General features: G+C 52.9%; 1 protein-coding gene across 13 annotated transcripts in view; it reads left to right on the top strand.

The window, feature by feature from the left end:
• The window catches only part of MPP2 (MAGUK p55 scaffold protein 2), a 28,817-nt gene extending 8,041 nt beyond the window's left edge, over nt 1-20,776 (top strand). For 10 of the 13 annotated variants that reach the window (XM_086687459.1, XM_086687457.1, XM_086687451.1 and 7 more), the window contains 10 exons: nt 12,907-13,059; nt 13,192-13,341; nt 13,733-13,960; nt 14,661-14,792; nt 14,899-15,004; nt 15,103-15,171; nt 15,405-15,566; nt 16,236-16,438; nt 16,782-16,910; nt 18,168-20,776. In XM_086687459.1, the coding sequence (XP_086543585.1) occupies nt 12,907-13,059; nt 13,192-13,341; nt 13,733-13,960; nt 14,661-14,792; nt 14,899-15,004; nt 15,103-15,171; nt 15,405-15,566; nt 16,236-16,438; nt 16,782-16,910; nt 18,168-18,347 (1,512 nt within the window). In that variant the 3' untranslated portion in view covers nt 18,348-20,776. The remainder of the gene's footprint in view (nt 1-12,906; nt 13,060-13,191; nt 13,342-13,732; nt 13,961-14,660; nt 14,793-14,898; nt 15,005-15,102; nt 15,172-15,404; nt 15,567-16,235; nt 16,439-16,781; nt 16,911-18,167) is intronic. The other 3 variants (XM_086687458.1, XM_086687460.1, XM_086687449.1) reach the window with 1 other exon arrangement.
• The last annotated feature ends 1,073 nt before the right edge of the window (nt 20,777-21,849 follow it).

Raw genomic sequence — 21,849 nt, 5'->3', positions numbered from 1 at the left:
CAGATGTGACCGCCAGCTTGTGGAGGGTGCGTCTGCCGAGGGGTGGGCACGTCTGTGCATTGGAATCTCCAGAGTTCATCCTGCCTGTCTCTCCCTGCCTTCGAGCATTTTGTGCAGGTGTCTTTTTTAAAGCCACCTGCCACACATCAGGTGGGGGAGAAACTCACTAAGACAGAAAGTCATGAAACGCGTTGGTAATGGCCGTGATAGAGGCAGATGCACTAGGTGTTTGGGGAATATAAGGACAGATGCCTAACCTGGCCCGATGTAGCCAGTGAAGGCTTCCTGGAAGAAGGGCCACTTGAGCTGAGTCTGGAAGAACAAAGAGGAGGGAGAGGGCATCTGGGGACAAGGGAAGAGCTTGAGCAGAAACAGAAGTGAGAAAAAGCCAGAAGTATGCGGGGGACTGTGAGTGTCGGTGTGAGGCTTGAGCTTCGGGTGCAAGACAGAGAGTGTAAGCTGCCGAGATGCTGACAGGTTGTGGCAGGCCCCGGGGGCTGTGCTGGGGACTTGGGCCTCGTCCTGTGATGTCCTGTGAGTGACATGGGGCCTTTTGTGGGTTTTAAGCAAGGGCGTTTTGATGGCACATGGTCATTTTAGGAGCATCTCCTCTGGCAGCCATGTAGAAGATGGTTGGAGGGTCAAGGCTGGAGCTGGAAAGACCTGAGTTGGAGATGGCTGTGAACTAGACCTCTAGTAACAGGGCTTGAGGGAGGGAAAGAGGAAAGAATTATTGAGGAAGTGAATTGACAGCGTTTGGTGTTTGGGTGTGGAAGGTGAGGGGTGGAGGTTGCAAGGCACCCAGGATTCTGCATAAGGGAAGTAAGAGGCTGGTGGTGCCCTCAGCTGAGGTGTTGGGGGGGGGTAGAAGGGCGCCCCGTCTCCTGGGGAAGAGGTAGCGGAGTTGCAGAGAATCATGTCTGATTGCTCAGGGTTTTCAGAGAAGCGGGGGGCAGTGGTCTGCTGGAAATTAGGGATCCGGATGGAGCAGGGGGATTTGGAGATGAAGATTTGACTAATCGCTGAAGGGAGGGCAAGGGGTCCCCACTAAAGCCAGGGAGCAGGATTGACAGGGCCCCAGACTGCCCGTGGCAGATGCCGGACTTTCGGGGTGGGGGTGGGCTCAGTCCCGGGATGCCAGGAGGAAAGGGGGTGGCTTTGGTCCCGGTCTTGTGGGCTGTGGAGGCTGGGATGCAGGGGGGCAGTGTGAAGGGGACCAGTGAGAGGGAGGGACTCAGAGCATCACTTCTGGGGCCCAGACTGGGAGAGCGGGGAGGGAGGGACAAGATGGAGGCCTGGGGGCTCTCTGAGGTCATAGAGTGTTTGGAGAGAGAGTGCATAACTGGAAGAGAAGGCAGAGATTAGAGAGAGGGAGGCGGGAGGTGAAAGATTTCCAAGGAGCACAGCTCTAGGGGGTAACACGACAATTTAGGATGTGGCTGCAGTGGATGGGGAGGTCATTGATGTTGAAGAGGCTCAGAAAGGAAAGGTTTGTGTGGGGGTGGGGTGGGAATCTAGGGTACGACAGGCATTGGGGTGGGAGAAGACCGAGGCAGGCCCAGGGTTTCAAGGAATGGCGATGGAGTGACCAGGAGTGTGGCAATGATGCTGTTGAGACAGCGGTAGAGGGCGGTACAGCCAGGTGGTGGCTTTTCCTCAGGGTAGGGATGGGGACTCTGACACAGGACAGCCGTGGCTGGCTCCAGCATGGGGTGTGGGAGGGACCAGGCCCCACTGGAGGGAGAGAGCTACTCAGGGGACACTGTGCCCTGGGGACAGAGCCTGGTCATGTGGAACGTTCCGTATGAAGACCTGGGGAGGTTGCTAACCACGGAGGGGGCAAGGGCTGAAATGGTCAGTAGTGGGATGTTCTGGGGAGGAGAAAAGTGAGCAGACTGGGGGGAATTGGAGAAAAGGCCGGTTACTTTTCGTTCAATGGTCAAGGACTGTATTCGTGTATTAAAAGTAAAAACAGGAAGGGGCTTCTGGGTGGCTCAGTCAGTGAAGCGTCCAACTCTTGATGTCGACTCAGGTCATGATCTCATGGTTCGTGAGATTGAGCCCCTTGTCAGGCTCTGTGCTGACAGTGCAGAGCCTGCTTGGGATTCTCTCCGTCTCTCTCTGCCCTCCCCCCCCCCCCCAATTAAATAAATAAACAAATAAATGAGCATTGAAAAAAATAAAAACAAGGCATCACGCATGTTTGCAACAAAGAGAATGTGAGGTCCCGGAGGGCAGGAGTGTCCTTCTGTTTGCATCCCCAGAGCCCAGAACAGCCCTTAGCATACAGTAGGTGGTCACTAAATATTTGCTGAATGAATGAATACAAAGGGTGTAGGAGTTAAACCCAACAGCTGTGTAAGTACCTATCTCCAGGTCGTGAGTGCTGGCCCTGTTTTCTTTAGTGCTTGTTGTTTCTTTCCAAGAAATAAGATGTTGTTGTAGGGGCCCCTGGGTGGCTCAGTCGGTTAAGTGTCCGACTCTTGATCTCGGCTCAGGTCATGATCTCACAGCTCGTGAGTTCAAGCGCTGCCGTGTGGGCTCTGTGCAGACAGCTGAGAGCCTGGATCCTCCTTCAGATTCTGTGTCTCCCTCTCTGTTGTGTGGTATTCCAGTTTATGAGATAGAGCCTGGTGTATTTATTTATTGGTTCTACTGAGAAAAGGTGTGATGTTGTTGACTTTCTTCTACTAAGGACAGCGCTGCGGTGCGTGTCCTCACGTTCAGCTGCTTCTGCACATGTGTGAGTCTCTCTAGGGTGGACACTTGGCAGTGGCATTGCTGAATATGCACATTTTGACCCTCAACACCTGTAACCTGCCAAAGCCAATTTCAGAGTTGGATTTTTTAGACCGTTGTCCCCTCTGGGTCACGTTAGCTGTTGCTTCTACAGTGAGACAGCCAATGAAATCGAGAGCTTTTAGGATAGCAGAATCTCGGGGTTAGAAGGTCCCTCTGAAGCATGATTGCCCTTGCTAACGTCCTTCTTCGGTGTCTTTGTCTGATCCACGAGACGGCCCTCCAGACGATCCAGACGGCCATACAGACGGCTGGCTGTATGATTTCCCATCACTCACCCGGTCAGCCATCACTGATACAGCGAATATCCATTGCGTGCTTACTGAGTACCAGGCACAGTGCTAGGGCTATGGGAGTGAGCGGTCAGATAGTTTGTTCTCCAGATGGAGTCCAAGTCTGTCGCCCTGGGGTGTCACGGTACAGCCTACCTGAGAAGTTACCGACGAACCGTATCAGACTGGAAACATAAACTCCCTTCTCCAGACTTGTTTTTGGGGGATAAGCTGGTCAGAATTTCCTCCCAAGAGATTCCCAGGATGGTTCCAGATGCATAAAGCACAACAGAGAATAAGGTGGACCTTTCTTCAACTCTGAGACCCCCCAGTACGAGGCTGACAGGCCAAGAGGACCCTGTGACTTCTCTCCACTGAGCTGTGAGACAGACAAGAAGTGCATCTCCATAAAGGCCTGTCTGAGCTCAGTAAGAATCCTTCCCATCCCTGTGTGACCCTTTGCAATGGAACTTTGTCACTTGTCTCATCGAGTGGCAGAGTTTCTCCATTCTTCAGTCTGGGCTTGACCCCATGACCTGCTTTGGACAACAGGACCTATTTCTTATTCCTTCTCACAATTTTATTTTTTTTTTTTTTAATTTTTTTTCAACGTTTTTTATTTATTTTTGGGACAGAGAGAGACAGAGCATGAACGGGCGAGGGGCAGAGAGAGAGGGAGACACAGAATCGGAAACAGGCTCCAGGCTCTGAGCCATCAGCCCAGAGCCCGACGCGGGGCTCGAACTCACGGACCGCGAGATCGTGACCTGGCTGAAGTCGGACGCTTAACCGACTGCGCCACCCAGGCGCCCCCCTTCTCACAATTTTAATGGCCTTGCATACAGAGATACATTTCCAACTTACCAGACAAAAGGGCTCGGATCAAAGAGCCAGTTGTAAAAACTTGGTTCTCTTGGCAAAGTGGCCCATAAACAAGCTGGAACTTCGTGTGGTAGCTATTAAGCCCCCGCCCCTTCCCCTATGGGGTGGGGCTTGCCTGTCCCCTCTGGGGATGTGGCAGACAGCCTGGGAGGGGCTGGGCTGAGTAGATCTGGGACGGAGGGGCGGGGCCTGAGGGGACGAACCCAGAGAGTAAAGTCTCTGGAGGGAAATCAAATCTGGCCGACAGGTCATAAATCCAGGGGCTTGGCTGCAGACAACAGGTGGCAGCCTTAGCAGGCGGGTGACATAGGGGAGGGCCGACTTGGATCCCTAGCAGGTGTTCCAACAACAGGCAAGTCGAAGGTGAGGAATCCAAGTCAGCTGACATTCAGAAATTCTGGCAAACTGTTACCAGTGGAGACATCTGCCAGCTGGGGGGCCTGTGATCTAATCCACATGAGACAAGGTAGACAGAACATGGGGTTTGGAGTCAGAAGAGTCCTTGGTTGGCTGTGTGATTTTAGTATGTCTGACAACCTCTCTGAGCTTTAGTTATTTCTTTGGAAAAGTGGGGATAATGATGTCTCTCTTTCAGAGTTGTAGTAGGGATGGGGAAAGTCATGGATGTAGAAGTGCATTTCAAACCATAAAGAGTTGTTACAATGCAGTCTTGTCCATTGACTAGAGTTCACTGGGAGACTCCACTCCTGTAATAAGGCTGGGGTGAGAGAGTCCTAGAAGAATGAAGGAGTCGGGGGGGGGGGGTGTCAATGAAATAGAGACTCTGACCAAGGGACATGACAAGTGGAAGCTACGGTGGTGGGGAGCTCAGTGTATCAGTCGGTTTCTGCTGTGTAACAAACTATCCCACAAATTGTGGCTTTAAACAACCATGATTCATTTCTCATGATTTTTTGGATGGTTTGGGTGGTTTTTCTGGTCTGGGCTGCTCAGCAGGGTGGTCTAGGATGTTTTCATTCACACATCTGGTGTCTCAGCTGAGAAGGCTGCAGTGTCTAGGATGGTGTGGTCCCTCACCCTCTAGGAGAGAGCCCAGGTTTCTTCACATGGCGGTCTCAGCAGCAAGGGAGGACAAGCCTCGAAGCCTCTTTTTGCATCATATTTGCTAATGTCCCCCGACCAAAGCAAATCACATCATCAAATCACGATTGAAGAGCGACTTTACCTTCTGGCACACCACCCTCTGGGACTTCTTTCAGTTTTTGAGCTGTTTAATTATGAGCATAGGCGTCAAATGAGAATTCCCTGTCTCTTGCCACAATCAGAGATGTCGGAGTGTGAGGGCAGAGGGGGAAAAACTCACAGAGAAATGGCTGTGTGACGTTTCTGCTTTTGCAGTCTGCTTCCGGACCAGCAGCTGACAGATCAGGGTTCAAGTACCAGCTGCACCGTTAGCTAACTGTATACTTGGCCCAGGCTTCTGGTCTGTAATAAGCTTGAGCCCCTGCTGTGCCGAAGATGATTGTCAGAGCAGAATTCAACAAATGGTTACCACATAAACTCAAAACTTTCCTGGTAGTGGGGCCTAGTGCCTCTCAACTGCATGCATTCTCAAAACAGGTGCCCAGATGGTGGGACCACAGCCGTGGAGGAGCCCAGGAAACTGACTGGAGTCCCTGATGTACACAGATGAGTTCTGGGCTCTGAAGGAATTCGTTTCACCCACTCAAGTCTCAAATAATGGCCTTGGGACTACTAATCTCACAGGGTCATTATGACATTTATTTATTTTTTTAATTTTATTTATTTTTGAGAGAGAGAGAGAGAGAGAGACAGAGCATGAGTGGGCTAGGGGCAGAGAGAGAGAGAGGGAGACACAGAATCTGAAGCAGGCTCCAGGCTCTGAGCTGTCAGCACAGAGCCCTGACGCAGGGTTTGAACCCACGAACCGTGAGATCATGACCTGGGCCGAAGTCAGTCGCTTAACCAACTGAGCCACCCAGGTGCACCCATCTGGTATGACATTTAAATGAGATATTTTGTAAATGTGCTGCTTTACCATTGAACGTACGTATACCCCATGGCCCAGCAATTTTGTTTCTGGGAGAAACTCTTGCATGTGCACCAGGAGATACAGACTGGAATGTTCATAGCAGTGCTGTTCACGATGCCCAAATCCTGAAATGACCCAGGTGCTTCCCAAGGAGAGGGCATGAATCAAATGTGGCATATTCACACAATGGAATATAATATGGTTAAAATGAACAACTGTGATATGGGGGGGAACAAAGAATGAATCATAGAGGAATAATGTTAAGTGAAAAATAAGAAGTGAAACAAAGTAAAATGTTATCTTAATATGGAAAGTGAGAGTAAATTTTAGCAAGATAATAGTGGGTAAAAAAATAGTAGGTAAAATAATTTTTCACTTAATGTTAAGTGAAAAGAATCAGGCCCCCAGGCATTATATATAGCATAATTCGCCCTTTTTTAAAAAAGGTAAGAATAATTAAAAATGATATCAATTCTAGAAATATGTATAATGCATAGAGACAATGAAACGGTAAATGGAAGCCGGGGCAGGATGATGACAGGGAATCAAGATGGCGGTTTCTGGGAGTGGATGGGTGGCTGGGCCATGTGGTTAGATGTAGGATATTGTCAAGATCCTCATTTATGGTTTGAATGGTGGGTTCTTCGATCCTTGTTATATTACTATAAAAATGTCTAACTCAATGCCGACCAAACTGAAAGGGAGCCATGCACAAACCAAACCAATGACGAGAACGTATCACAGAGCAAGGATAGGATGAATCCAATTCTGGGTTGGATTCAACCCAGCCCAAGCTGGGCCGTGAAGGTCCAGCTTGGAGAGCTGTGCTTTTATATCAGTGGGTGAGACGCCCGGGGCAGCCACAGGAGGATGAATGGACCAGCCTGCAGGGAGGTGTCATTAAGGGAGGGATGGGAGGTAGGCAGCTTGGGAGGGGCCCTGGCTTCTGGCTCAGTTAGTGAGGGCTCCTGGGGAAATTTGTTCTCCCCTGCTAAGCTGAAGAGACAGACCGGCTAAAGTGGCCATTGTGAGATGGTTCCATGCCCCAGTGCCACTGTTCATTCTTGAAATACAGTTCCTGGGCTCTGAACTCCAGGCATTGTTCTAGTCGCTGGTAACAGGGCCCGGAAAGCTTGGCGTGCTGTGCTGAGCTAAATGACAAGAGCACATATGTTTTGGTGGAACCTTCAGAGACATGCCTCAGTTAGCGCCTGGGGAACATCAAGGAACATCAAGGCATAACTGTTTTCTTTCTTTTTTTTTTTTAATGTTTATTTATTTTTTGGGGGGGAAGGGAGAGAGAATGCACAGGGAGGTAGGGAAGGCAGAGGGAGGGAGGGAGAGAATCCCAAGCAGCCTTCATGCTCAGTGAGGAGCCCCACGTGGGGGCTTGAACTCATGACCGTGAGATTATGACTTGAGGCTGAAATCCAGAGTCCATAGCTTAACTGACTAGGACACCTGGGTGCCCCAAGGCATAAGTGGTTTCTGAGTGCTACTCCTTTGCCCCTTCAATTGTCTGCTTCTCCCACGCAGGAACATTCTGCCCTGCCAGGCTGTGGGCGTCTGTCTGAAATGCTTCTTACCTGCCAGAGGCTGGTTTAAGTGACTGTGGGGCTAACGTGCCTCCCCCTGCCGATGCCGTTCCCCTGGCCTGTTTGGGGAAGAGAAGATAGAAAGAGCCAGCCTTTACTGAGCACCTACTGTGTGCCAGGCCCTGTGTGCATCTCCCCGAATCCTCAGGGTATCCCTATGAGGTGTTATTAAAATCTCTTCTCTTGGGCTTGAAAAATATGTCTCCTGAACCTGCATCATTCATTGCTGCACATTGACATGTAACAACCCATGAATAATCTTGCTTTATCCATACCTCCACCTACATCCCTCTCTCCTGAATTATTTTTTTTTTAACGTTTTTTTTTAATTTATTTTTGAGACAGAGAGAGACAGAGCATGAACGGGGGAGGGGCAGAGAGAGAGGGAGACACAGAATCGGAAGCAGGCTCCAGGCTCTGAGCCATCAGCCCAGAGCCCGCCGCGGGGCTCGAACTCATGGACCGCGAGATCGTGACCTGAGCTGAAGTCGGCCGCTTAACCGACTGAGCCACCCAGGCGCCCCTCTCCTGAATTATTTTGAAGCAAATCTCAGACATAATTTTATCTGTAGTTCAGCATATATAGCTAAAAGATAAAGATTCTTAAAAATATATTCACACTACCATTGTCACACATAGAAAATTAAACAAAATTTCCTATAGATTTTTAATAAATGGCATTGGGATACCTGGATTGTCCTTTGGAAAGATATCAAAGCAGATCCGTACTTACACCGTACACCAGAATAAACTCAAAGCAGATCAGAGATGTAAATGTGAAAAATAAACCATACATATCCTAGATGAAAACATGGATCTGTGTGTTGGGAAAGCCCCCCTTTTAAACTATGCTTTAAAAATCAGATGCGTGTATTAATAAACTTTGCATTGACAGAAAACCGTAAGCAGCATCAAAAGACAATGACAAACTGGGGGAAAATATTTGCAAGAGATAGCACAGATAAAGGGCTTATCTTTCCAACACAGAGCACATTTGAAAAATGGGACAAAGAAAAAAAACCAAGACCTGATAGAAAAATTGGCAGAAGACGTGAACAGGCAATTTGCAGAGAAAGATGAAGAGATGGCCTTTAAACATATGAGGAGATGCTCAGCTTCACTCCAGAAGCAAAATGCAAATCAAGACCTACTGAGAAATTGTTTCTCATCCACGTGATTGGCAGACACGCAAAGGTCTGATCACACGCTCCGGTGGCAAGGCTTCAGGGAAGTCTCTCATCCAAAGCTGGTGAGAGGACAAAGCGGCCCGAGCCCCATGGAGAGGGGGGTTGTCAATATCTAACAAAACCACAGTGTATCTACTGCTTGATCCAGGAATTGACATGGAAGGCTTCTCTACCAATAGACAACAGCTATGCCAGGTTATTCACTCTAGCTTTGTTTGCAATAGTAAGAGATTAGAAACAACCTAAATACCCCTGAGAATGGTCGGATGAATTATGGTACTCCGGTCGCGCAGTGACTCAAACGCAGTAATTAAAAAAAGATATAATAATAATAAAGGAAGATCTCCACGTAGCAGCATAGAGTGATTTCCAGGGCATACTGTTCAGTAAAAAGCCAAACAGCAAACCAAGCCAATTAAAAAACAAACAATCAAACAAAAAGGAAGCAAAGAGTGTGTGTGTATAGTGTTCTACGTTGTATGTAAAAAAGAAAGATAAATATTTACTTACTGTTGTGAAAAGAAAGAAGGGGCTCGATCGAACCTGTGAACCAGGAGATCATGACCTGAGCTGAAGTCGTACGCTTAACCAACTGAGCCACCCAGATGCCCCTAAAATCTCTTTTTGAGAGAGAGAGAGTGCAAATAAGGGAGGGGCAGAGAGAGAGGAGGACAGAGGATCCAAAGCAGGCCCTGTGCTGAGAGCAGGGAGGCCGATGCAGGGCTCGAACTCACGAACCCTGACCATGACCTAAGCTGAAGTTGGACACTCAACCAACCGAGTCACCCAGGTGTCCCTAGGTTTACTTTTTATATAGATTTAAATTATCTTTTTGGGAGAGAGAAAGAGAGAGAGAGAGAGAGAGAGAATCCCGAGCAGGCTCCACACTTAGCATGGAGCCTGATGTGGGGTTCCATCCCAGGACCATGAGATCATGACCTGAACCAAAATCAAGAGTTGGATGCTCAACGGATGAGCCACCCAGGTGCCCCTAGATTTAAAATTTGAACCATGTAAGTGTTGTAAATATTCAAAAAATACAAATGAATTGAAAAGAATGAAAAAAGCAAACTCTGAGATCAAGTGCAGATAAGTGAATCTGTCCACATAGTAAATCGTTAGCATAACTATACAGAAAAGGGAATTAGTTCCAGTACTTTTGCTCACAGTATTCTGACTGTATACCCTAAGTGAGATACAGTCTAAGGCTGTACTATTTGATACAGTAGCCACTAGCCACATGTGAGTATTTATTTAAATGCTTAAATTAAAATGAAAACACTTAAATAAACTGCACTGCTGATGTAGAATTAAAAATTCAGTTTTTCAGTCATACTAGTCCCGTTGCTTGATGGCCACATATGGCTGCCATGTTGGACAGCACAGATACAGAGCATCTCCCTAATGCTGTAAGTGCTTTTAGACTATTCTGAGGACAAAAGGGACTGCAGATAAATCTTGACTTTTACTTAAGTTTGTGATAGGTGGTCACAGTAGTTTAGCAATTTTGAAATCCTTTTGAATTTTGAAGGATGGAACAGATAAGCAGATATATTCATATTTTGGGGAAATAAGTTCTCACTGAGGGAGAAGGGGGGTACAAATACGGAATGGGAGCAGAGGAGGAAAATTTTGCAGCGTTAGATTTTAATTGGAACTATCACGGTCAACTAATGGTCACTAAAGAGGTGACATGCCAGAAGCAATGAGCACTGAGTACCCCAGATCTTGGTTTCTAAGTACCATTCCCTGCCAAAAGGAATCCAAGTTCCTTGGAAAAATTGCTGAGCCCAGACGTGGGGTAGGGAAAGTACGAGATGAGCCTGTGGCAGAGGGAAGAAGGTGCTCGAGGACTGATGGGAACCGTGTCCAAAGGACACGGGTGTGTTTGGAGCTCCCAATGAACAAAATTTGGGATAAATTGAGACCACGAAGATAGCGATGGTGGTGGAGTATAAAGCAGAATAAAAAAGAATCCATAGTGATACAGAGAGGGGAGTTTAGGTGAGAGGGAGGTGGGGTGGGAGGGAAAAAGGACTAGCTCTTTCTTACAGGAGAATGCCAGCTAATAAATGTAGAAGGAATAACGGAGTTAGAAAATCACTATTTTGCAACCCCCAACTTAAGAACTGATTTAGGCAGGGGTCATAAATGAATGCTAAATACATCAATGAAAGATTGTTGGGGAACAGAATAGTCACAGTCTCAAGATGTGGGAAAGACACAAGATTGCTTATGTAGAACTCTGGCCAAAAATGATTAACCTGAGTCTAATCATGGCAAAACAATCAGAGAAATCCAGTTGTGGGGCATTTTACAAACTACTTGCCTGAACTTAAAAATGTCCCGAAAGACCAGAAGTTACCGGGATCTGGTCTAAAGGGGAATAAAAAGATGTGGCCTTTGTGTAACCAAATGTAACACATGGTCCTTGATGAGATTGTTGATCAGAAAAAAACAAAAACAGGGGCGCCTGGTGGCGCAGTCGGTTAAGCGTCTGACTTCGGCCAGGTCACGATCTCGCGGTCTGTGAGTTCGAGCCCTGCGTCAGGCTCTGGGCTGATGGCTCTGGCCTGATGGCTCGGAGCCTGGAGCCTGTTTCTGATTCTGTGTGTCCCTCTCTCTCTGCCCCTCCCCCGTTCATGCTCTGTCTCTCTCTGTCCCAAAAATAAATAAACGTTGAAAAAAAATTAAAAAAAAAAAAAACCAACCCCCCAAAACTATAAGGGATACTTTGGGGACACTAACCAGTATTTAAATAGAGACTGTCTATTAGATATTACATCAATGTGTCAACGTTGAACTTCTTCCAAGTGGTGGTGGTATTATAGTTTATGTAGCTGGCCTCCTACTTGTTCTTAGGTGATGTACGCTGAAGTAGTCTGGGGTGAAGTGACTTAGGTCTATTTTTCAAATGGTTCAGAGAGAAAAAAGTCTTCATTTATATCCCTGAAATAAGACTCCTTACTTCCTGACCCAACTAACATAACTCTCCTTGCTGGACTGGTCACTGGTAAAACCTTCCTTCCCCCTTTTCAGAGCACATGGAGCCCAGAGTCCATAAATCAACAAGCAGGTGCAAGGTCCTCTCCTGGCGCCATGTGCATTTGACCCTTGAGCAACATGGGTTTGAGCTGTGCGAGTTCACTCGTCTGTGGACTTTTCTCAATAAATAAAGCACAGCACTGTAAATGTTTTCTCTTCCTTGTGACTCTCTTAACATTTTCTTTTCCCTAGCTTACTTTATTGTACAGTATATAATAATATAACGTAGAAAATATGTGTTAACCAACTCTTTGTTTTTGTTTTTGTTTTTTTTTGAGAGAGAGAGAGACGGGGGGAACACTCATGTGAGAAGGGAAGGGGCAGAGGGAGAGGGAGAGAGAGAATCCCAAGAAGGCCCACACCCAGTGCGGAGCCTGACATAGGGGCTCAATCCCACGACCTTGAGGTCACGATCTGAGCTGAAATCAAGAGTTGGGCACTCAACCGACTGAGCCACTCAGGCACCCCAACCAACTCTTTGCTACCCATAAGGCTTCCAGTCACCAGTAGCCTATCAGTAATTAAGTCTTTGTGGAGTAAAAAGTTATATGTGGATTTTTGACTGTGCCGGCGTTGGTGTGGCAAACCCTCGTGTCGTTCAAGGTCAACTGCACCGGTTTCTCGTCCCCTCCCTCACTGGGAGCACTAGGCTGAAGGCCTGGAGACCCAAGTTTGGGTCCCTGTGACCTTGAGCAAGTTACTCCACCTCCCCGGCTTCTTCATCCTGGGCTACAGGATGTCCAAGACCATGATGTTGGGTGGAATAAGTTGTCCTTGAACTCACATGCTTATAGGGTCCCGGGGGGGCTGGAGACAGCGTGATAAGTTTCATGGCCCTCTGTGGCAACAGGATGAAGGTTTATCCTTTGTACTCTCCCTTCCCTAAATTGGGTCCTAATCACCATTTTGGGGGTGAAAGGAGAAGGCAAGGTGTGCCTGCGCAGGTGGGAGCGTGCTCGCTGCTGGGTGAGTGAGGGTCTGAAGCTGATGTCAGAAGCGGTGCCAAGGGCGGGGTCTGAAGTCAGGATTTGCGCTGGGGGGCCGGGCAGTGTTTGGTAGCTCAGGGTTCTTGGGGAGCCTCAGGTGTTACCTGCCCCGCCCTCACCCACCAGGCCCACGAGCGGCTGGAGGAGACCAAGCTGGAGGCCGTGCGGGACAACAACCTGGAGCTGGTGCAGGAGATCCTTCGGGATCTGGCGCAGCTGGCAGAGCAGAGCAGCACAGCCGCGGAGCTGGCCCGCATCCTCCAAGAGCCTCACTTCCAGGTTCCAGCCCGGAGGGTCGGGGGGCGGGGAGTTGGGGTGGTGGCTGGGGCGGCTCCTGGGAGAGGGGCTGGCGGGGAGTTAGAGCCACGGGGCACTGTCCCACGGTCCCTCCTGTTTTCACCACCTCCCCAGTCCCTCCTGGAGACACACGACTCTGTGGCCTCGAAGACCTATGAGACTCCCCCGCCCAGCCCTGGCCTGGACCCCACCTTCAGCAACCAGCCGGTGCCTCCCGACGCGGTCCGCATGGTGGGCATCCGCAAGACCGCTGGAGAGCATCTGGTGAGGCCACGGGGCAGGGCTGGGGATGGGATCCGGAGGGGGGCGGGGTGGAGAGTAAGCAGTGGAGGCCGGATCTGGCCCGGAGAGGGCTGAAGGGGAAGATGGTTCCAGCTTTGCCCCCGGGCCAGGCCCGTGCAGCCCCAGGAGACCGCAGACACCGTGCACCTGAGCTGCACACGTCCGCTTGCCAGGACCCTCCCCACTCTGCCCCCCTTCCCTCCATGAGCGGCCCTGTAAGTGAAGGATTGGGGCAGAAAAATGGAAGAGGGGGACTCTGTGAGTCCGGGGTGGAAGGGGTGAGGGTGGGAATGGAGGGGCCGTTAGGAAACCCACTTGAAGATTCTGCCTTGGAGCAGCTGGGGCCTTGTCACACCCGCCCTCCACCCCCCAGGGAGTGACGTTCCGTGTGGAGGGCGGCGAGTTGGTGATCGCGCGCATTCTGCACGGCGGCATGGTGGCTCAGCAAGGCCTGCTGCACGTGGGCGACATCATCAAGGAGGTGAACGGGCAGCCAGTGGGCAGCGACCCCCGCGCGCTGCAGGAACTCTTGCGTAGTGCCAGCGGCAGCGTCATCCTCAAGATCCTGCCCAGCTACCAGGAGCCCCATCTGCCCCGCCAGGTGGGTCCCTCCACCTACCTCCCCACCCAGACCAAGGCCCAAGGGGCAACCAGGACTCCCAGCCGCCAGGGTCACAGGCCCACATACACGTGCATTGGCCTGAGTCTTGGGCACTCGTACGCATGTGCAAGGGACGTGCGCGCGTTTGTACCCGCGTAGGCAACCTGTATCGATGCAGCCCCGGGCCTATGTGTACCGTGTGCGCGCATGCGCGATGCTGAGTTGCCAGGTGCCCTGTACAGCTGCCTCCTGGTTGGTGGAAGGTGGGGGTCTGGCCGTTCTGTCCACTTTCTCCTACTGGCTCTGTAGCCATCTGCCAGAGCCCCCTGTTCCAAGAGGCGGCTGTGGGTGGACTGAGGGATCCAGAGCCAGGATTGTGTCCCTTACCCAGTGATCTGCCTCCTCCTCAGCAGGTGGCCGCCTCAGGCCCCAGGCCTGACCACAGGCCCCATCAGTCTGAGTCCTTTTGTTCTAGATGCAAAGGGAGGCCGCTACCAGGGGGGCCTGGGGGCACCATGCCCCTACTAGGGGGGCCACGCCTTAGCCTCTTTCACCTTTGTGAGGGCCTGGGGAAGACAGTGGACCCTGTGACGGTCCCCCCACCCTCAGAGGGGGAAGTGGGGTAGGGGGCTGGTCTGAGAAGGGTTCTGACCTCCAGCCTTACCTTCCTCCCTTGACCCTTCTCTGATCCCCCATCCAGGTATTTGTGAAATGCCACTTCGACTATGACCCTGCAAGAGACAGCCTTATCCCCTGCAAGGAAGCCGGCCTGCGCTTCAGTGCTGGGGACTTACTGCAGATTGTAAACCAGGACGATGCTAACTGGTGGCAGGTGAGCCCTCGGTGTCTGTCTCTCCAGGCGTGGTGTGTGGGGGAGGTGAGCGCCCAGGGAGGTGTCTTCTCACTCAGGCAGATCTTTCTCCCTTGTCCGTTTTCAGGCATGCCATGTCGAAGGGGGCAGCGCTGGGCTCATCCCCAGCCAGCTGCTGGAGGAGAAGCGGAAAGCCTTTGTCAAACGGGATCTGGAGCTGACACCCACCTCAGGTATGAGGGTCCCCCCTCCCCCCCCCCGCCTCATGACCCCTAATCTGGGATGTGACACAAACCTGCCTGGCCTCACTCGCCCATCTCCCTGTGGCCAGGGACCCTATGTGGCAGCCTTTCAGGAAAGAAAAAGAAGCGAATGATGTATTTGACTACGAAGAATGCAGGTGGGTGTTGGGGGCCCCCTTCCCTGTCCTCCTCTGATATGGCATGCGCCCTCCCGCCCCCGCCAGTGACTTGTTGGTGCTGATGCTGCCAGTCCCATCCCCAGAACTGCCCAGTCTCTCTCTGCTACCCTCCCCCCACCCACCGCAGCAGCCTTCTTATCCTTGGCCTCCCTGAGGTCCGGCCCCACCCACGCCTCCCGCTTAGCCTGATGGGCGCCATCTCCTGTGTTCAGAGTTTGACCGGCATGAGCTGCTCATTTATGAGGAGGTGGCCCGCATGCCCCCCTTCCGCCGGAAAACCCTGGTGCTCATCGGAGCCCAGGGTGTGGGCCGGCGCAGCCTGAAGAACAAACTCATCATGTGGGATCCAGATCGCTATGGCACCACCGTGCCCTGTGAGTGGGAGCCGGGCCTTGGTGGGCAGGGGACTGGGAGCAGGGGCTGGGGCTGGGTCCACTGAGCAGGCATCTGCATGGACTCCCAAGTCAAGGGGTACTTTTGAGTGAGGCGTGGGGGGGAGTGCGCCCTCTGTAGGTGGTAGGGGGAACTGCAGGCTGGAGAGGGGTGGGGAAGCTGTCCTTTGAACCTGGGTGGCCTGGGTGGGCTGCGGGAAGGCCTCGCCTTTCCTCCTCTCAAGTTTCACTTACGAGAAGCCCTGCTGGGAACCCCTGTGAAACAGGGCTGCGTGTGGCCTTGTGGAAGACGGGGCTTCTTGGTGACAGAACCAGCTGGGGTGGTGAGAGCCCCGGGTTCCTGGAGGCGGGAACCTGAGTGCTGGCCCCAGATCTCCTTGACCTTGGCGTGTGGCTTTGGGGTGCACATCGCCCCCTCTGGGCCTCAGCCCCCCATCTGTGAGCACTAGGTTGGCACAGTGAACTCTGAAGGTCCTGTCAATGTGGGAGTCTCGAATGCGTGTGTGGCAGGGGTGAGGGTGAGGGTGCGGGTGTGGGGGAGGCGGCAGCGTTTTGAAGGCGGAAGGAGGCCGCCCCTCCCAGGCTGCACGACCGTGCGCGTCTGAGATGGTACAGCCTGCTTGTGCTCACTCAGCCCCTCCTTCCCCCCAGACACGTCCCGGCGGCCCAAGGACTCCGAACGGGAAGGTCAGGGCTACAGCTTTGTGTCCCGTGGGGAGATGGAGGCGGACATCCGCGCTGGGCGCTACCTGGAACATGGCGAGTACGAGGGCAACCTGTATGGCACGCGCATCGACTCCATCCGGGGCGTGGTCGCCGCCGGCAAAGTGTGCGTGCTGGATGTCAACCCCCAGGTAAAGTCCCAGCCGGTCTGAGATCCCCGCTGGGTACTCTGCTGGCCCACCCCCAGCACTCCCCATATGCTTCCAGGCACTGGTCTCCCAAGCACCCTCATATATCCCCCAACTACTGCTAGGGACCCAACCCACCTGGAATCTCTTTCTCGCCCTCCCAGGCCCCCTCCTTCTCTAGCCTCTTCCAGTTTCCCAGTCCCCGGCCACCTGCCAGCTGTTCCTCTCCCATTCGTCCCCAGGTTCCATTTCCCCACCCTCCCAGGTAGCCCCCAGCTATCCCTCCTCCCCCTTCCAGGATGTCCGTGGCGATATACTCCCCCATCCCCTTCTTCGGCTCCCGCAGGCAGTGAAAGTGCTGAGAACAGCTGAGTTTGTCCCTTATGTGGTGTTCATCGAGGCCCCTGACTACGAGACCCTCCGGGCCATGAACCGGGCTGCATTGGAGAGTGGGCTGTCCACCAAGCAGCTTACGGTGAGGACTCTGAGGTGCGGTGGGAGGGGTCTGATGGCTGCCCGGGGAGAAGGTAGGCTGGAGCTGATGAGGAGAAGAAGGTGGCATTGGGGAAGGGAGAGAGGGCACCACCCAAGGTATCGGTGAGGTTGGACTCCTGACTCCCACTTTATCGGTTTGGAAACGGAGATCTGAGCAAGGAAGTAAAGTGCCCAGAGTCTCATAGAGTCAGGGATACAGCTAGCCTGGGGTGCAGGAGGTTTTGAAAGGCCTGCCACTCCGTCCACTGTGGGGGGACAGAGTGCTTAAGGGAGCCCGGAGGGCCGGTGGGCGATCTCTGGGCAGAAGTGGGCCAGGCATTTACAGCTGGAGGGAAAAGCTGAAGGGAAGGAGGGGGCTGGAGCCTGGAAGGATGGCTGGAGGGATGAGTTAGCATCAGGGGGGAGGCTGGGAGGAGAAGCTTCAAGTCACTGGTTACAGGACATCAGGGCGCCTACCTCCCCCCCAGGTACCCCTTGGAGCCGCCTCCTCCGGATGTAGGGTTTGCAGAACTCTGAGCTCAGGGGTCCATCTGCTGGCCATGCCTGGTACTGCAGTCCTCAGGCCCCTGGTCAGAGGCTGTCTGGGCTGGGCTCCCCTCTTAAGTCCCCTGGCCACAAACATAGCCAACTGGGGCCACTGGGACAAAGCTGGGCCAGCCCTAGAGCTTCCACCTCTGCTCATTTAAGTCAGCATTCAAAGTGTCCTTCCTACCCCTGCTCAGCCAGCTGGCCAGCTTTGATTAGGTGTGGGGTAGCGGTGGCCTGGGGCATCCGTGGATTGCCTTAGTGGGGGCGTGCTTGGGAGGTGCATCTCAGGCGCCTGGTCACACTGGAGGGAGCACTGACCTTGGGGTCAGACAGACCCTCTGCAGCCACTGGCTGGCTGGGTGACCTCTTTGAACCTCAATTTTCTCTGCTGGAAATGGGGAATCATTAGTCTTGCCTAGCAGAGCAATCGCGAAGATCACGTGGGTTGCAAAGCAGTTAGTGCCATGCTCGGCACTGACTAAAGGTTATTTCCTTCCTTCCTTCCTTCCTTCTTTTCACCCATCTGTCTGTCCCTGGTTGCAGGAGAGCCGCCCGGAGACGTGCGATGGCTCCTGCCTCCCTAGCCAGGGAGTCTGTACCTGATATGGCTGGGCTCTGGGCAGGGGGATAGATGGGGGATGCTGTAGATTCCCCGTGATGATGGGGGTGACTGGGGGACACTGATGGCCGCGAGGTCCCCTTGTGCCAGCAGGAGGCAGACCTGAGGAGGACAGTGGAAGAGAGCAGCCGCATCCAGAGAGGCTACGGGCACTACTTCGACCTCAGCCTGGTCAACACCAACCTGGAGAGGACCTTTCGTGAGCTCCAGGCTGCCATGGAGAAGCTGCGGACAGAGCCCCAGTGGGTGCCTGTCAGCTGGGTGTACTGAGCCTGTTCATGTGGACCTCGCCCCTCTGGGGTGCGACCCATCCCCTTCCCCAGCCATGACCCCCAGCCATGATCCTTAGCTCTCATCCCTGGTGGTCTGGCTCTCCCTGGGTGATGGCTCCTAGGGGGCCCTAATCTGGCTTCAGCACAGAGGCATGCACTGCCAAGGAGATGGGGTGTTCATGGGGTACCTCTGTGCCCAGGTGCTGCCCACTCCCCATGCCCACTGGCCACCAGATGTCCCTCTCTGAGGGCCAGGCTGTGCCCAGGAGTGTCAGAGTCACCTCCATAGTGCTCAGTCCAGAGAAGAGAAAAGCTACTTTGGGACCCTGTGGTCAGTAGGTATACTGCCCCCAGGGCACCTCTCTGCAGTTACCTTTTCTCCTTGGGCTAGCCACACCCACCCAATTCCTGGGCTCCTCCCACCTCTCACACCTGTGGCCTAGGAGTGGGCCTTGGGCTGTTTCCAGACCGGGGAGTGCAGGTCCCAGCAGCCAGGCAGTCCTGGGCGGTGGTGGCAGCCTGGTGCCGTCCTGAAGGCTGGAGGAACCCGAGCTTGAACCAGCTCCCACGGCGGGGGGAGCAGGGTCGTCCCAGCTCCCGTGGAAAGGGGCGGAGTCCCACAAGCGGACCCCGCCCTGTCCTTCCCTCATCCACAGCTTTTCACTGCCGAAGTCTCTCCACAGACTTCTCCAACGTGCCCCTGACAGGTCAGCTCTGCTCCCCCGCAGGGCAAGGCCAGCAGGGGTGGGTGGGCTCAACAGGGGTAGGGGTGGGCTGAAGGCTGAGCCAAGTGACAGGGAGCCTGCTCCTACTGATCGTGACCCACGGTGGGGCATATCTGGGCTCCCTGTTTGTGACCATTGTCCATTGTGGTCTCTCTGGGGGGGTCCAGGTGGCCCACTTGCATCAGATCTGCTGGGGGGTGGCGCTGGGGATGGGGCACAGAGGGGACCTTGTGAGCAGGCCATGGGGCCTGGGCTCGGGCGGAGGACATTTGTGCTCTAGCCAGCTTCTTGTCGAGCAACTCCAAGGGGCGCTATCCACACGGTTTCAGCGCAGCTTCTGTTCCTCATGCTGTGGCACCCGGTCTGTGTGTGTGCCATTGGTGTGTGTGTATCAGTGTTGGTTTTTTGGAGAAAAGAAGCAAAGGGTGGTTTTGCTTTGGAGGTCACTTTTTGGGGGTTCCCCATCAGCCCCCATTTCTTATGAGACTCTTACCCAGATTGCAGAGCCTTGGCCCTCCCCAGATGTCTTCCTCCACCTCTCCTGCTGTTCCCTTATCCTAAAAGACACCCCGGAGTCCTTGGGGAAGGCAATTGTGTAAAATAGGAGAATCCCTTTTAAGAAAATAATGCCGTCCTAGACTTCCCCAGGCATCTGTCCCTTGTCCTTCTTTGTGATCCTGCCTGGGGTCAGCCTGTCCTTGCCGGGACCACCCCATCGCCCCCACCGCCCCCCCACCCCCCGTGACTTCCCTGTTCTGCTGAGTGTCTAATCCGTCTTCGCTGCAGGTTCAGCCCAAGCTGGCCCCTGAACCACTGTGTGCCCATTTCGTAGGGAAGGGGAGGGAGAAGAGACAGAATATTTATTACAAAGTTAGAAATATATTTATTATAGTAGGGATCCCATTTGCATTCGCAGAGGGTATGCAAATGAGAGGTAAAGGTCAAGCCTGCTCCCATCTCGTTTGTGTAGCTCTGCCTCCACTATGCAGTCGCCTTTACACTCCCCTTTTCCCTTTGGCCAGTGTTCTTTTCATCCTCAAGTCAGCTCTTCCTTGCATCACCCTTACCCACAGCCCAAGGGGACCAGGAGTGGGAGGCAAACACCCGAGGCAATCAGCGGTATCCTTTGCCAGTTCCTGCCTCCCTTGGAGGACTTGGGAGTAGAGGCACCCGAGGATCTGCTGGTGCAAACCCCCTGCCCTTGGTTAACCTCCAAAGTGCCCTGATGGAGAGACCATCCTCCGACGGGGGTGGAGGGAGGTTGGCATAGGGGGCTGGGCACCTTGCTGGAGCATTGGCACCAGGCCTTTTAGGGCAGATCTCCTGTGTTGATGCTGTTCTGCCACCTCTAGCGATGCCTGGGTGGCTGGGCTGGGTCCCTCCTCTCCTGTCTTCATCCCTCCCTGAACTTCATCCTACCTCCCCTGCCCAACCCCCCTCCCCCCCCCCCCCCCCCCGGCCCAGGGCTGGGTTGGAACAGGTGTGTGCCCACCATGTTACATCTCCCCCCTCCCCCGCCACCTCGCCCCAGACGCTTGTATTTGAGGCACCTCAGGATAATGAGGACTCTGCCCCCCACTGTCCACACTCAGTGCCAGCCTGGTGGCCCTGTCCCCTCTTCTCTCCTCCCTCAGTCAATTCTTGAGCTTTTGCTCTGACTAGTTTTCTTTCTTTTCCTTTGATTAAATGTGAAAACAAAGGCTTCTGGGCTCTGTTTGTCTTTGGTGGGGGCCCGGTGGATGGCTTCTGGACAGGGTGAGAGGGGGGAACCCAGCACAAGTGATTCTGGAATGGGAGTTGGAGTGAATCGTCTTGTGTCCTGTGATGTCTTCTAAGATTTCGCATTCCACCATTCCACATGCCCTGTCCCTAGAAAATGCTTGTTCTAAATGCTCGGAGCCGGGGGTCTGCGAACATTCATGGGGGCCAGGGGACCCAGGGACTCCATGGCTAATCACTTCACCCAGAACTTGCTGTGTGGAGCAGGCCCCTGTACCTCTTAGGTTCGTTCTCTGTAAAAGTATCATGGACTCTCCCAGCGCTAATGCTGGGATTGGTTCTAGGTGCTCAACCATACATGCCATAGAGAGCTGGTTGAAATGTCACCCACATGTCACCATGGGTGTGTGTGTGTGTGTGTCAGATCCTTCAGGGTGAAGGCATCAGCCTTCCTTCCCACCTTGCATTCTTCAGGGGAGCCTGGAATGTTCACTGGGGATTCTCGGCAGGGGGCTCTAGCTGTTCCCTTCTCCCTGTAACAACCAAATGTGGAACTGGCTTTCTTCCTTCCATTTCCCCCAAAGCATCCACTCGCACAAGGACAAGCGTGGGGGCTGACTTTACCGGTGATTTGGAAGCAACCATAGGGGCTTACGTCTTCCACCTAACGGCTCTGATGAGAATTTAGAATTGAATGTTAAATACCCCAACTCTGAATGTTCCCTGATCATTCCCAGCACATAGAATATTTTTCTGGTCAACCTTTCCCTTTGGGCTCCCCCGCCTCCCTCCGTGTTGCTGGACCCTCTTCCTCTCATTGTTGAACAGCCTTCTTCCCATCTCCTGGGCGTCCTTGGAAAGTGGATATTTCATTGCCATACCTAGCAACCCCACACTTGTATTTTTGTCCTAATCCAGTGGGTCTCAATTCCGGCTGCACATTAGAATCGCCGGAAGTGTGGAAAACAAAACACCAAACAAAACAAAACACAACACAACACAAAACAAAAAACCAATTGCCTGGACCATACTCCAGGTCAGTTAAATCGGAAGGTC

The sequence above is a fragment of the Puma concolor genome, chromosome E1, assembly GCF_028749965.1.
Source record: "Puma concolor isolate L17-30 chromosome E1, mPumCon1.1.hap2, whole genome shotgun sequence".
Taxonomy (NCBI): Eukaryota; Metazoa; Chordata; class Mammalia; order Carnivora; family Felidae; genus Puma; species Puma concolor.
This window is presented reverse-complemented; position numbering and strand designations above follow the sequence as displayed.